The 15,917-nt window shown below is 32.4% G+C and overlaps 1 protein-coding gene across 1 annotated transcript; it reads right to left on the bottom strand.

The window, feature by feature from the left end:
- Positions 1 to 466: 466 nt before the first annotated feature.
- Positions 467 to 1,312, bottom strand: LOC142635207 (uncharacterized). The gene is made up of 2 exons (XM_075809405.1): positions 1,288 to 1,312; positions 467 to 1,206 (listed from the first exon to the last, which is right to left on the bottom strand). The coding sequence occupies exons 1-2, from the start codon at positions 1,310 to 1,312 to the stop codon at positions 467 to 469; spliced, it is 765 nt and encodes a 254-aa protein (XP_075665520.1).
- Between the last annotated feature and the right edge of the window lie 14,605 nt (positions 1,313 to 15,917).

Here is a 15,917-nt window from a genome sequence, read left to right on the forward strand (position 1 = left end):
CTGTAAGGCTTTTGTAATTCAACATTCATATCATCTGTCACCACCCTTTTAACTCTAACCAAGACTCAGTCAAGGTCCTTAACATCTGATGAAGTGAATAGCTTGGTATAAAAGTCCACAAAGATGTCCAATATCACCCCCTCAGCTGTTTGCCATCTACCTTCTGAATCTCGAACACCCTTGATGAAATTCTTTCGTTTTCTTTGTGTAGCCACCCCATGAAAATATTTCGTGTTTTTGTCTCCCTTTGCCACCCATTGAATTCTGGATCGTTGCCTCCACATTTGACTTTCCTTTTCCAGCAAAATATTTAACTCACGACGAAGCTGAACTACCACATTATAGCTTCCCCCCTTTGCAGCTGATTCCTCTGCCTTCCAAAGAGATTCTTTCTTCTTTACAATATGTTTTTTAATGTTCCCAAAGTGATCTTTACTCCAAGCCTTCAACATCTTCTTACATTTCTTCAGTTTTTTTTTTCTACTCTAAACATTGGTGTGCCTTCTTGATGAATCTGCCATGCTCTCAAGACTGTGGCGCTACACCCGCTATTGGACAACCACATTTCTTCGAATCGGAATGGCCTTCTAAAACACCTTTGGGACTCATTATTTGGGTTAAAAACCAAACTTATAGGTCGGTGATCCGATGAATGGCAATGAAGGTGACGGATGGTGGATGCAGGAAATTTCACTACCCAATTGTAATTGGCCACTCCTCTATCTAGACGTTCCCAGATCACATACCCATGCCTCCGCCCCTGCCAAGTGAACTCTGGACCCGTATAACCAAGATCCATGAAACCGCAAAAATCCAATACATCCCTAAAAGCTTGCATTTGGCCATCTGGTCTAATCCGACCTCCTCTCTTTTCTTCAGTTTTGAGGATTTCGTTGAAGTCGCCCATGCAACACCATGGCAAATGTGGTTTGGCACGTAACATACGAAGCATTCCCCAAGCTTCATCCCTGAAGTTTGTATCCGGCTCTCCATAAAAACTGGTGAAATGCCATGCATCAGAAGAACCACCATTAACTACTGCATCAATATGGTTCTTGGAGAAGCTGTCTACCCACACAACGTTGTCATGTTTCCACAAAAGCGCTAACCCACCGCTCCTACCCTGACTAGGGACGATAAATAGACTAGCATATTTGATCTTACACCGTAACCTTTCTAATTTATCCTTCTTTTCAGCCCAGGTCTCTGATAGAAAGAGAATTAGGGGATCTTGTGCTCAAATAATATCTTCAAGTTCCTCCACTGTTCATAGGTTCCCAAGCCCACGGCAGTTCCAAGCAATGCAACTCATTGTTCTCAGCGGGGCTGCCCTGCAGCCTCCGCCGTTGGCATTTGGTTTTTGGGAAGTACATAGCGTTTCTTCCCTGGGGACATAATGTTATTCACTTCCTTGACGTCTCTATATGTTCTTTTTTTCTGCGTAGGAACTGTCTGGGCTTCACTTAAGTGTCTTTCTTGCACTAATCTCTTCCAGCCACGGCCTCTTATCTCTACTCCCTGTGAAATGCAATTTTGGCCCAAAACCTCATCTGTTTCTAGGCTTAGCCCATCCTCACTAACACCACTAGGCAAATTAAGACACTTGGGCTGTTCCACTTCCAAAATGGGCCCGCTCTTGCTTGGGCCAATAGTTGGAATATCAAACTTAGAAATATTGAAATCAATATCATTCAAGACCTCCTGAAACTCTGCCTTCCTACCCGAGATACTAGCCTTAACTTTTATAACCCCTGGGATTTCGGAAACGTAATCATCACTTGAATGAAATTTCGAAAATACCCCTACCTCAGCTTTCAGATTCTTCTTGGGCTCGCCGTCATGTCCCGTCTCCCTTTCTATCTCCTCCGCCTGACACGTAGAACCCCTCGCCGCCACTTCGTCAACCACCTCATCTCTTCGTTTGTCTTCTTCCACACCCTCTACCTGGACAACTGAACATCTTCTTGTATTCGTCGTTGGAGCCCGAAGCCAAGCACCAAACTGTCTATCTTCTTCAGTCAGGGAACCATTGCTCTTAATCCAGAGTTCACAATCCTTATCGCTATGAGACAACCTACCACACCAGTAGCAAATATTCGGAAGGCGTTCGTATTTGAATCAATCCATCCCACCTCCCCATCTGGACTCCGAAACTTTCTCCCATGACAGAGTGGTTTTGTTGTATCCACCTTAACTCGTATCCTCATGAAGCTGCTCAAATCATGGTTTCCCCATTCACGAGCACCCTTCTATACTTCTCCCATGACCTTTCCAATCTCAGCCGCGGCTTCCTAGTTCATCTCTCCCACAGGCAAATCATGTAGTTGTACCCAAAAAGACGTTTTATCAAAAACCAGATCCCTTACTGCGACATTCTTCTCTAATTTACATAGAGACACTAGGAATTTATCATAACTCCATGGTTCACCCATTAAGACCCTATCCACATCAGCTTCATCTGAGAAAACGAATAATACCACATGATTCCCTAAATCCTTGACCACAAAACCCTTTTTTGTTTGCCATAGTTGTTTGAACGTCCGACCAATGGCTTCCATATTCAGAGCTCGTCGTGTGAGGAATTTTGCTGCAATGGTCCTACCCCCTTTCGTATCTATCGTGCCACCACTATATTCACACTCCTATTCTAAAAGCGAGAGTTTTTTCCACCTTACAAACAACTCCTCCATATTGATGCAGACTGATGTTACAGCAGGAATGGACTCACACTCGTAGTTCGAGACACACGAGGAGAACAAGGAAAGCCTAACCCCCAGGATAGGCACAGCCTTCTACTGAATGGCTAGGGTTTGGAGTGGCCTCCCCCTATGTTAGAGAAACTTCCACGGTCCAATATGAAGTAGTTGATTTAAGTATGAAACAAACTCCTTTATATTTCTTATATAAAAAAAAAAAAAAACTCATTTATATTTATATTGTCCTTTTTGGTAATTTATCACTCAAACCACCACTTTTTATAAGTGCTAGCCAAATACTCAGCTTTTCTAAAAAACACTTTCTAACAGCTTTTACCAAATACTCAGTTTTTTCAAAAAACATTTTTTCATATTGCATTTTTTAAAAACCCCACTTTTTCAAGAAACTCAGTTTTAAAAAGCTAAACCAAACTCATCTTAAAGATAACAACCAAAAAAGCTCAGGCAAGAAGTAGCCAAAGCATAAATTTTGTATTGGCTATTTTCCTCCTTTTTTTTAATTATTTTTCAGTGAACAAAGGATGAATTTGTGGAGTACTTACCATCCGTATGTGGTGTGCCAAAAATCTTGAAACCAATAATTGGGTGATGGTATAGTTCGTTTAGAGTGTATAAGTGTAGCATCTTATTTGTTCTTTCACCCTATAGTTAAATAAGCCTTACAATATTTCTCTAATTGAACAATTACAATTTATGCCCATGCTTTGGCATATTGGTCTATCTAAACATTGATGATAGCTTTAGGGATTGAATATGTTTATTCGATTGGTAATTCTTATTTAATTGGGATCCCCTGCTTCATAGGATGATGCAATGCACATGAAAATGAAAATTGGTTGTTGTGCATATACAATTAGATTCAGAATGGGTTTTTAATGATGCGGTAATTATATCCGTTGATGCTTTAGAATTTTCATGGTTGAAGACTTATTTTTCACCAATCTATTTTGTTTTTAGCATTCTTTGAACTTATTTTTTTACGTTTTACTTTCCATTAATTCTAATTGACGTTTTTATGTAATGCCTTGATTTCTATGAATTCACTATTTTTTTTTTTCTTTCTGTGTGTCTTAGGAGAGCTAGGAGGTCTGCCATAGATGATGATAGCAGAAAAACTATTTTCTCAAAATTCATGAGTTAGTTTGGTTTGCACCAAGGCATTGGTATTTGTTTTTTTATCACCATTTTAGGAGGAATATGAGATTAAGAAGGGGATCAGGGGATAAAAGAAGGGCAAGGGAAGTTTAAAAAATTGCATAAATAAGAAATATGCGGTTACAAGCTTACTGCTTTCAATGAAATATATTACCCCTTCTCTTTAATGTGTCCCATCCTATTAATGTAAGTTCATATAATGTATCAACTATCGAATGCTTAAAGTCATATCCATATGAATGTATATTCAAATGCTTTATGGTGGCTTCATCTTTGTCTTCTAAAAAAAAAAAAAAAGAGAAAAAGGTTTTTTTTTTTTTTTTTTTTGGTTTAGTTTTGTGTGAGGACTATACAATCAGTGAAATTTCATAAATTTTTCCTATTTAGGAAAAATAATGTGAAACAAAACAAACTAAAAATAAATCAAAATTACAATGAGAAGATTAACGTATATTCCCACAACAATTTAAAGTATTGTGTCACAAATTTTTTTGTCTATATTCTTACCTATGGACTTTTATTTTTTTTTTATTTTTTACTTTTTTTAACTCCCGTAGAAAAGAATTAGATACAAGGATCCTTAACTCTAAACTAGCTTCTATTCTTGTTTTTAAAAAAAAAATTTTTTTTTATAAAGGTTAATAATTTTCAATTATCATAATTTAGGATTTTGAGCTCATTTTAGCTGGCTCCTCACCCAAAAATAAAAAACATTTCCTTTATTTTTTAAAGCACTTTCAGCAAATAAACAGTTAGTAAAGCTCATAACAAATATTTCAAGTTTCTACATTGATCCATCAAGTTCTTCATACTAGCTTTTGTAAATATTTTCACATGTAATTTTCATAATAGCATTTTCATTCTATGTAAATTTATAAGATTTGCTTGGTGGATCTTTTCTTCCCCTTAAAGGTTAATACTGAATTATTCCATTATCTTCTAATCATTAAAACATTGATTACTACATCAACAAAATTGCAAAAAACAAATGATAATTATTGAATACTAGTCTTTGAGCACGCACTTGCGTACGTGCTCAAAGACTCTTCTATTTTTATTTTTTTGAAAAATTATAACTCTAAAATAAAATCCTCTTCGCATGGTTTGCAAATGGATAAACAAACAAGTAAATCTCAAATTAAAATGAATAAAAAATTATGATACTAAATCCAGTAATAATAAAAAAAGAGCCTCATCTAATGGAATTGAGACAGTCATTAAAAAAAATAATAAAATAAAATTGCATATTGTAGTGGGTTTCAATTCTCAATGCCTAAATTATATAAGGTGAATTTCTTTTGTGATCCTATATATTTTTAGAACAAAGTTTCTCTCCAAACTAGTTTGGAGAGAAACCCTTCAAACTTATCATATACATTTTTTTTAGGTATGAATTTTGAAAATCTAACCGTTGAATTTCATATTCCTTATGTTCTTAACATGCATATCAAATTTCGTTCAAATTGGATTTTATTTACTATTTGATCAATGAACTTATTTTTTATACACAATTTTAGATTACAAAAACTTGAAATTTTAACATTTGTTTGATAACATAGCAATGAATTTTTGATTTTCTTGAAATTTTGCAAGCATGAATAATATAATAAAAACATACAATTCAATAGATAGATTTTCAAATTTTATACTCAATATAAAAATATTTGATAAATTTAAAAGATTTCTCTTCAAACTAATTTGGAAAGAAACTTTTTTCGATGATTTGGATATGAGGGCTAAAAAAAAACAATTTCTATCGTTTTGTCTGAATCACATTGAATATCCTATCCTAATTCCTACATATTATTTCATGACTGTCAACAACAATAGTCATTTTCTTTATAGTAAACGATAAAATAAAAACACAGGTGTTTAGTGTGGAAAAAATCCCACTACTTTTTGTTAGATATCATACTGCATTGCATATTTTTATTGAGAAGAGAACCACTCACAATCGTAGTAGTCTAGAGTCTGTTGATGCGGCTCTACTGGGCTGGACTTGTACTAAAATAACCAAACCCTTTGCTTCCGTACACCCTATATGGCAACACGCTCATTATTCTTTATTTTTCTCTTTGGTTGTCTTTTCAGTTGCTTCCCTTTTAACATCAACGAATGCACGAAATCCAAACTAGTTCAAAATGATTACTTTTATTAATATGAGATATGATTAAGGTTAATTTTTATTTTATTTTTTATGATTCAAAAGTTGAGATTAATTCTAATATTTTTAATTTTTAATATTCAACTCTCAAAAGATAATTGCACGGATCTCAATTCATTAAACTAGATGTGAAACACTGTATATGTGGCATAATTTTCACATGTTTAATTTTTTTTATTTATTAATTAGCTAAATACTCTAAGAATCAAGATTGGTTTAATTCTTTTGGTCTGGGTTGTTGCCCTTCTAGTGTGTATACTGTATAGTTACGTATAAAGTGAAATTGTCGATTTTGTTTCCTTATAATTTTCTTTTTGTTAAATACAAATTTCAATTCATAAAAAAAAAAAAAATTTGAAACACTGTTGAAAATCAACAAAAATAACTCATCAAATCAACCTAAGAAAAATGATTGTATCTTTATTTCATTCTAAATATGAGGAGTCTATTTTACTACTAATATATTATTTATTGATTTGAAAGAGTACAAAGTATCACCTCATTTGAAATTTTAAGTGATGTGACATTTTTTTTAAAATACTAAATATTTTTAACACACACAGTGAGAGAGTAGAAGACCTTAAAAAAACTTACAGTGATGTATATCCAAAAGGGCCTAAGTGATGTGACACTTGATACACTTTTAAATTTGTAATGTTTAATTAGAACAATCAAAATAAATATATTTCAAATGAAGAGAATCCTTATATATTAAGATCAAATAATGTTATGTCAACTGTGTAGTGATTGTTAAGATTGGCATTTAGCTCTTTTCAACTACCTCTTAATGAAACCATTTTCCCATTATTGATTAATCTACCTCGACCAAATATTAAAGAAACCAAATTTCAAAGTTCAAAGGTACCTTTAGAGGTGACAATATTTTTGACATGATTCATGAATACGATATGAGTTTTTGAGAGTTAAAGTTTAGCATTAAGCGGTTGTGTCAGACATGATAAAAAAAAATGTTAGTTGCAAGTTAATTTGCTTAACATGCATTTGATACAATAAGATATGATTATTCATTCATGTCGACACAAAATAACCTATTTTAACATGACTCATTTAAGCTGTAGAATAATCATATATTTATTTTATTTTCGATTAATCTATTACCTTTTAGATTGTATGTTTTAAGTATTTGATGTTATTATGAACTTCTAGATTGCATGCTTTATAAGTACTTTGATTTTATATTTTGACCTTTTAAATTTTTTTCTTTATAGGTATTTTGATGTTATGATTTTGTATGTAATTAGTTGTTTATTTAAATTTTTAAAAAAATATTAATAAGGTCATATAGGTTGAAATGTGTCATGTTTGAAGCGGGTAAAATGGGTTGTAATTAGGTTACATAGCTTGTTTAATATTAAAAAGGAATCATTTTATAAAAGGATTAGAGAAAAATGGATTTGAACCGCTTGAAAGAATGATTTTTAAAATGAGTAATGTTGTATTTGTGTCAACTCAACACGACATGTTTATTAACCATGTCAATTGATTGTGTCTTAATAAACATGTCATGTTTGTGCCAATTTATTTAGCTTGATGCCCTTTATCTCAACATAACACAATGCAAATAAGACAAGCCAACATGAATTGCAACCCCTCGGTGCTTTGTGATGGAATTTTTGTTAGGTAGACCCTTTTGCACTTGTTATTGTGTTCACATAAATAGAGACAAACTTAAAAACCGAAGGTGATAAAAAGTTCAGTTTTTTTTTTTTAAATAAAATAAAATAAAATAAAAGTTGTGAGTTCTTAAAAAAGGATTTGCCCTGCCTTTTCTTTTTACTCTTCATTATACCCAAGTAACCGAATGAAGGAACTATCTACTTTTGACTTCACTTCCTAATCAATTAAGCACAATATTAATCCATTAACCACACACACACGGGCGCGCGCACACACACACATATTGATGGGATTAAACATATATTTTGGGATGTTATTTTTGATCCCCCCCCCCCCCCCCCACACACACACACACACACACACACACACACACACAAACATATATCTTGATGGGTAAACATATATTTTTGGATGTATTTAGTTGAATAAATATACAAGTCATTAAAAAGTAGTTTATAATGGGCCATGAAATGAATGTCTCGGTAACAAAGTTGGGTTTGAAACAAAAGACACGCACACATACAATGGGATTAAACACATATTTTTGGGTGTATTTAGTTGAATAAAATATACAAGTCATTAAGTAGCTTATAATGAGCCGTGAAAAGAATGTTTCAGTAACAAAGTTGGGTTTGAAACAAAAAAGATTGAAACATAAGTATCAAATCAATTAATGATTGATATACATACATTTTATTTATGGTTATTTTCCTAAATAAGTGAATAGTAAGCTATACACTTCTAGGCATAGGAGGAATAAAATTAGGTTAAAGCTAATTTTAGGCAAACACACAAATGAAGAAGCAGAAGTGCATAATTAAGGATTAGTTAAACGATTTTGAGTAATAGGGCCGACCTATTGGATATATATATATATATTGATTTGGAATAGGGAAGGGGAAACCTAGACTCAATGTTTAGCGGAATGGAATAAGGACATAAACTCACATGCCAACTCCAAAACTGCATACGACAGTTGGAGTCATGGAGCGAGTTATAAATCCTTCTCCTAACACAGACCTAAGCACTGTGGGACTAGACTCGACTTTGAACTGATTATTATTATTATTTTTTTGGAATAGGGAAGGGGAAGCCTAGACTCAGTGCTTAGTAGAATGGAATAAGGACTTAAATTCACACGCCAACTCCAAAACTGCATGCGGCAGTTGGAGTTGTGGAGCGAGTAATAAGTCCCTCTCCTAACACAGACTTAAGCGATGTGGGACTAGACTCGACTTTGAACTAACTCTTTTTTTTTTTTTTTTTTGATTTGTAATAGGGAAGGGGGACCTAATAAATAAAAAAAAAATTACAAAAGAGAGTTATCATATTTCAGCACCAAACAAGTTTTGCTCCAAAAACATTAAACTAAAAAAAGAAAAACCCTTTAAATTACTCCTATTCCTTATAAAACAAACCTAATCCCAACCGTTACCATCATTGCCACTGCCAACCTTCACCATCACCGCCACTGCCACTGCCACCTCCACCGCCACTGCTACTGCCACTGCCGGAGCTTGGTTGTAGAAATTTAGGAGGACCAACGACAGCTTTTACCTCCCTCACGTCATTTTTCTCCTCCATCAATTCGTTTCTTGCTTCCCTCAGGTCATTTTTCACCTCCATCAATTCCTTTCTCTCTTCATCTAATGCTTCCTTCAGTCCCATCACCTTAGCATGTGTCATTTCGATTTTTAGGACAGTTGCATTTGTCGTTAATATTAATTTCGTTACGTCCATTCCTGTCACGGAATCCCATACTGTTTTGGTAGCTTCCTCCAATGTCTTGTCATGAATACTTAGGGCTTGGCTAACTCCTTTTATCGCCATGTCAAACACAATTTGATCCACGACAATGGCTGATAGGCTGCCTAGTAGTGCCCCTCCTTGAGCACCTAGCAAAATTAGCACACACAAAAAGCAAGTTAATGGAATATATATCAGCTAAACACAAACATATTTTACAGAAAAAAAGAAAAGAAAGAAAAATACCTTCCCGATTTTCTTTGGCACCATTTCCCTTGTGTGGTGAGCTTTGAGGCTGAGTTTCTCACTTCTTCGCTCTAGTTCCTTCTTGTGGTGAGCATTGTGGCTGAGCTCCCTCAACTTTGAGCTTTTCCCCATTCAAGAACAACTTAGCTTTCACTACAAGAAAAAAGATATAATACAACAAGTATTATAGCAAAAAAAAAAGAAAAAAGAAGATGTAATATATATACTATTACATCTCTAGGTTTTTTTTTTTTTTTTTGGGTTATAATTGTAACTTAAATTTATTACATCAATATGAGATTATAGCAATAATTATTATGTTACATTAAAATGTGTTATTGTAATAGGTAACTCTTATTTTACATTGAGATATTTTGTTGCAATAGATAATTTTTTATTTCACATCAAACTATATTGTTGTAATAGGATAAATCTTTATTTCACATCATATTTTGTTGATATAATAGAGGTGAGTAATTGAGTAGCGGAAAAATTTGAGAAATTGACGCCATTTTTATTTTATTTTATTAATTTCCTCTCTCTCACCCATGTCTATCCTTTTTTTTTTTCTTATCTCAATATTTCTCTCTCACCACACGTCTTCCTTTTCTTTCTCATCTCAATTTCCCACTTTCTCTCACCACATCTATCTTCCTATTTTTTCTCATCTCAAAATTAACTCACACACGCCTATCTTTTTTTTTTTCCTCTTTATCTCACCCACCTCTATCTCCTATTTTTTTTTTTAATCTCAAATTCTCTCTCTCTCTCTCTCTCTCTCTCTCTCTCCTACCTCTTTTTTTTTCTTTTTCTTTTTTCATCTTAGTTTCCCTTTTTGTCACCCACGTTTATCTTTGTGTTTTTCTCATCTCAATTTCTCTCCCTCTCTCTCTCTCTTTCCCCACGCCTATTCTTTTTTTTTTTTTTTTTTTTTTTTTCCATTTCACTTTCCCTCTTTCTTAAGTGTATCTCAAAATTCAAATTTATCTACTAACTACAAAACTTATCTCTCAAATTTCCATTTCACTCTCATATCTACTAACTCTAAATTTTCTCTCTCAAATTTTAGTCTCTCTTAATTCATAGTCTCCTTAGAGAGACTCTTTCTCAGTTTAAAGATTTTCTCTCTAACTTTTAGGTAATTTTTTGGTTCTCTTTAAATTTTAATTTGATTTTTCTTTGTTTAATTGTACAGTCTTCAAGTAGTATTGTTTTGTATGTGTTTTCTTTTAGAATCAATGATGGTGCATATTGCTGTCATTGTGTTATATATAAATGATGTTTTTCAACTTTATACTTATTTTCTTTTCTTATTTTTCCAAAATAGGTGGAAAGTCAATGAAATGGTTATGAAGCATGCATGGATAACACCTTCGGGAAGAAGCTTTTCTCTCATGTTGTATTGATTTTTGCATACTTTTTGAAACTATGTGTTTGAATGTAAATTCAACAAGTTGTGTATATATTTGTGTTTTTTGACATATGTATTGAAATGAAGTATATCGAATTTTTTATCTTTTATGCATATCTTTAATTTGTTAGTATAGTACCTAGATATGGTTTTTGAATTGCAAAATAGTTTAATGAAAAAATTATTATTTAAAAAAAAGATTTATTTATTTTATATATTTAAAAAAAATTAATGAAAAAATGACCATTGCAACGAGATTTTCAGAGTAAATTGTTGCAATATATGGAATTTATTGCAGCGAAAATCTAGTGTTGCATAAACCTATTGCTTTTTTTAAATAAAAAAATAACTTATTGCAATGAGATTTTCAAAGTAAATCGTTGCAATATATGGAATTTATTACAACGAAAATCTAATGTTGTAAAAACCTATTGTCTCGAAGTTTATTGCAATGGCTTGCATCGACTTTTTTGTTGTTGCAATAACACCTATTACAACGACATTAGTTGTTATTGCAGCAACTTTTTTCATTGTATTTAATCTTTTTTCTTGTAGTGTTTCCTACCCATCCTTTCAACTAACCATTCTTAAACCAAAAAACAAAAACAAAAAACAAAAAACAAGAAAAACATAAAAATAGATATTTTAGCAAAAACATTCTTAACAAAAGAAGAAGAAGAAGAAGAAGAAGAAGAAGAAGAACTTAAGGTTTAATATACCATAAGTTTTGTATTTTTCACCATAGAGAACCTTCTTCAGGTTCAATCTCCATTTATCTAAAATAGAAAAGAAAAAAAAAAGAGTAGAGTAAGGATGTAGATAGAAAACTATTGAAATGAGAGTGAAAGAAAGAAAGAAAGATGATATATAGATTTATAAAGAAGAAGAAATGAATAGGTTTAGAAATCACATTTTTTCAAGATGTATAGAGCAGCCACTCGTTTTGGTCCCGAGTGAGCCATCTTCTAAAATGACTGAGAGAGGAGAGAGTTCGATAGATTTTCAAAGTAAATTGTTGCAATATATGGAAATTATTGCAGCAAAAATCTAGTGTTGCATAAACCTATTGCTTTTTTTAAATAAAAAAAATAACTTATTGCAACGAGATTTTCAAAGTAAATCGTTGCAATATATGAAATTTTTTGCAACGAAAATCTAGTGTTGCAAAAACCTATTGCCTCGAAGTTTATTGCAATGACTTGCATCGACTTTTTTGTTGTTACAATAACACCTATTACAACGACATTAGTTGTTATTGCAAAGACTTTTTTCATTGTATTTAGTCTTTTTTTTTTCTTGTAGTGTTTCCTACCCATCCTTTCAACTAAGCATGCTTAAACCCAAAAGCAAAAAACATAAAAAGAGATATTTCAGCAAAAACATTCTTAAGAAAAGAAGAAGAAGAAGAAGAAGAAGAAGAAGAAGAACTTAAGGTTTAATATACCATAGGTTTTGTATTTTTCACCATAGAGAGCCTTCTTCAAGTTCAATCTCCATCCATCTAAAAAAAAAAGTAGAGTAAGGATGTAGATAGAAAACTATTGAAATGAGAGTGAAAGATAGAAAGAAAGATGATAGATAGATTTATAAAGAAGAAAAAATGAATAGGTTTAGATTTCACATTTTTTCAAGATGTATAGAGCAGCTGCTAGTTTTGGTCCCGAGTGAGTCATCTTTTGATATGACTGAGAGGGGAGAGAGTTCGATTGATTGACGGGACTGTGAGAGAGGAGAAGAAGGCGCTTGAGAAAGAGAGAGGAACGAGCTTTCTGTTTAGGCAAAAAAGAAGAAGAGAGGGTGTTTGTAATTTTTGTCAGTTTTTTGTGTTATATGAGAGGGAGAATGCGTGTGCAACAAGCACATGCCTTGTTTCTTTTTCTTTTTTTCGTTTAATATTTTTATTTCCTTAGCTCCGTTCTTGTTAAAACCATACAGTGGCCTTATTTAGAGTGATTGAAAATCTTTAAAAAAAAAAAAAAAAAACAACAACAACAACAACCAAATGCACACCAAGTTCTCTCTCACTAAACTTTTGCTCAAAAAGAAAAAAATGAAGCAAAAAAAAATCTATAAGTCCTTCCCATATGCTTTTTGGCTTGTCAATTTTTCACAAAAGGAGCACAGTAGGAGTCTAGCTGCTTTGGAGGGTATTTTGCAAATCAACGATTCCATTGGCTTGTAGGTTATGTTGGACAAAAGAATATATATTCATTAAAATTGATTGAGCTAAAAGAAAATGGTACATTTAGTAAAAATGGGCATATCTTACAATTTTTCAGTATTTTGTCTTGTTTTTATTATTGATTTGTATTAATCATGTTATTGGCCTATAGGGTTTTGTATTGTTCTGCTCAATGTTGAAATAATCTGTACGTGCCTTAAAAAACCAAGAAAATTAGGAATTAATTTTTTTCCACAACTCAAGAAATTTTTTAATCTTAAAAAGCAGGTTATGGAATTCGTATAGAGAACTGTTGGTACATACAAAATTCTTTTTAAAGAAACTTACATTTGTGGCAATTTTCTATTTGTGACCTCATTGAGCTTAGGTACAAATTGTGACCTTACTGATAATATATCAAATTTTCAACTTTTGTGGTTCACACTATTTCTTTTCTGTAATGGTTGTATTTTAATTATTCTTTTAGTCTCTCTTGCAATTATGAAGCAGACATTTTCAATCATAAATATTCTCAAAACTAGATTTTGTAATAAAATAAAAGATAACTTCCTAGTGGATTCTTTGATAATTTTCACAAAATTTCACAAAATCAATCATGGATGACTTTTACGAATTGAAAAAAAATGTTAAGTTTCACGTGCTCGCGACAAATCATTAGTATATCTTGCCTCCCTCAGTGATGAGCATTGGAGAGATGCATAAAATCTCAAGGAGGACAACAACATCGGCAATATAATGAAAGTGGGTATGCCTTTGTTGGTCGACTCTGGTTATTCGCATATTTAACAGATAAACCCATTAGGCACCTCATTAGATCAAATTAGTTGTTAAAATTAGATTTCACAACAAATAGAAGATGATTTTTTAAACAAAATTTTTTATTTAATATTAATGGGCAAGTTTCATTTTTTTTTTTCCCTGTAAACACAATGAAACATCACATGACTAGCTGCAATAAAAGAAATTTAAATGAAACTTACCCAAAATTCTAAGATTTAAATAAAATCATCTCAAACTATAAAATGAAACGTTTAAAACAGAAATTAGAGGTTTAAGTAAATCATTTTTAAAAAATTAAGCTTTAAAATAAATATACTGAACTCTCTAAAGTTTAAAATGTAAAAAGAAAAATGATTTTTTGAACGAATGAGAAATTTTACTAGTGGAGTATGTTCATTAATTGCCCTTTGGTGCTTACAGATTAGGAGACCCTCCATTCTCTCTTTGTCTGGGCTAATGTTGGGCCAATATGGTCTTGGTTGATGTCAAACCCTCAGGACTCAAAGCAGAAGTTAAAATCCAATGGACTGCAGCCCATTTAATTGGGTGCTTATTGGTTTGTTTTTTCAACGTGCTCAGCCCGCAAGTACTCTTTTTGGAATCAAGACTTGTTCAGGAAAATTCCAACAGCAATTGGTAAAAGTAACAGGGGGAAATTTTAACCAAATATTGCTTTGTATTTTTACCTTTAATTTTGGGGTAAGTAGGATTTTGTTTGACTAGAATTTTTGAAATTTCAGCGTTTTATGACCTTTTGTATCGCTCAGATTTATTATTGCTTATCTTATCTAGTACAATTAATTTTGATTGAAAATGTGTTAAGGTCACAAGAGACAGAGGCATGCTTGTTTCAAAGACAACAAATACCTATATCTTTTTAAAATGTGGCAAGTAGAATCATATTTCTCCTACAAAAGTTTTTTGCTATTTAAGCTATAATGTGACCACTGCACAACCTTGGTGCAGTGGGGTGTAGGGGCAAAGATCGGGATCAAATTTTCAGGAAGAAATTTCACACATATATACACTTATATTATGTTAGAATATAATTTCTATCTTATAGCATAAACAAAAGTTAAAATGTGGCAAGTAGATTCACATTTCTCCTCTAAAAGTTGTTTGCTATTTAAGTGATAAAATTGTAAGATATCTAATTTATATTCAATGCACCACATGTGCTCATTAAAGTTGTCTTGCACGATTTTTTCTTTCCCTTCCAATTTTTTTCACTAAATAATTGGGTAAATTTGATGTTTCAATCACTGTTGGAATAGCGTAAAACACAAGTTGTTAAAATCCACCTCCTTGTGAGATGGAGGGAGTATACTTCAGGATTACATAATAATTTTTTCTCAAAATTTCTGCACACACCAAGAAGTAGATGTTAATGAAAACAGTGTGCATTAATACATTAATAAGATTGTAACTTCCTTTGAGTGTCTTCTTCCTTCTACAATAAGTGGACACTCAACTTAGTTTAGGGACAGAGCCTTCTATAAGGCGGTTAGCTATGGATGGAGAGGTATTTAAAAACCAAGATGAGAATAGGATACTCTAATTCTAATTGAAAACCTAACTCTAAATGACACAAAAATCCCAATTATTAAATTACCGTAATACCCGTAACTCTATGAAATTAAATAAAAATATTAATAAACATAATTGACTACTAATACTGAAAATAAGTATACAATTGACTCTAAAAACAAATAAATTCTAAATTAAAATATTTTTTCCTTTCTGCTTTCCACATCAATACATTAATAAGATTGTAACTACCTTTGAGTGCCTTCTTCCTACAACAATCTGTGGACACTCAACTTACTTTAAGGACAGAGCTTGAGTTGATAAACAAATTATTCCTGCTGAATTATCTTT

The sequence above is a fragment of the Castanea sativa genome, chromosome 5 (genome assembly GCF_040712315.1).
Source record: "Castanea sativa cultivar Marrone di Chiusa Pesio chromosome 5, ASM4071231v1".
Lineage (NCBI taxonomy): Eukaryota > Viridiplantae > Streptophyta > Magnoliopsida > Fagales > Fagaceae > Castanea > Castanea sativa.

Coding starts and splice junctions, on each gene's coding strand:
- LOC142635207 (XM_075809405.1), bottom strand. CDS start 1,312: ATGAGTTGCATTGCTTGGAACTGCC. Junction 1,207..1,287: donor TTGCATTGCTTGGAACTGCC/GTGGGCTTGGGA, acceptor TCTTTCTATCAG/AGACCTGGGCTGAAAAGAAG.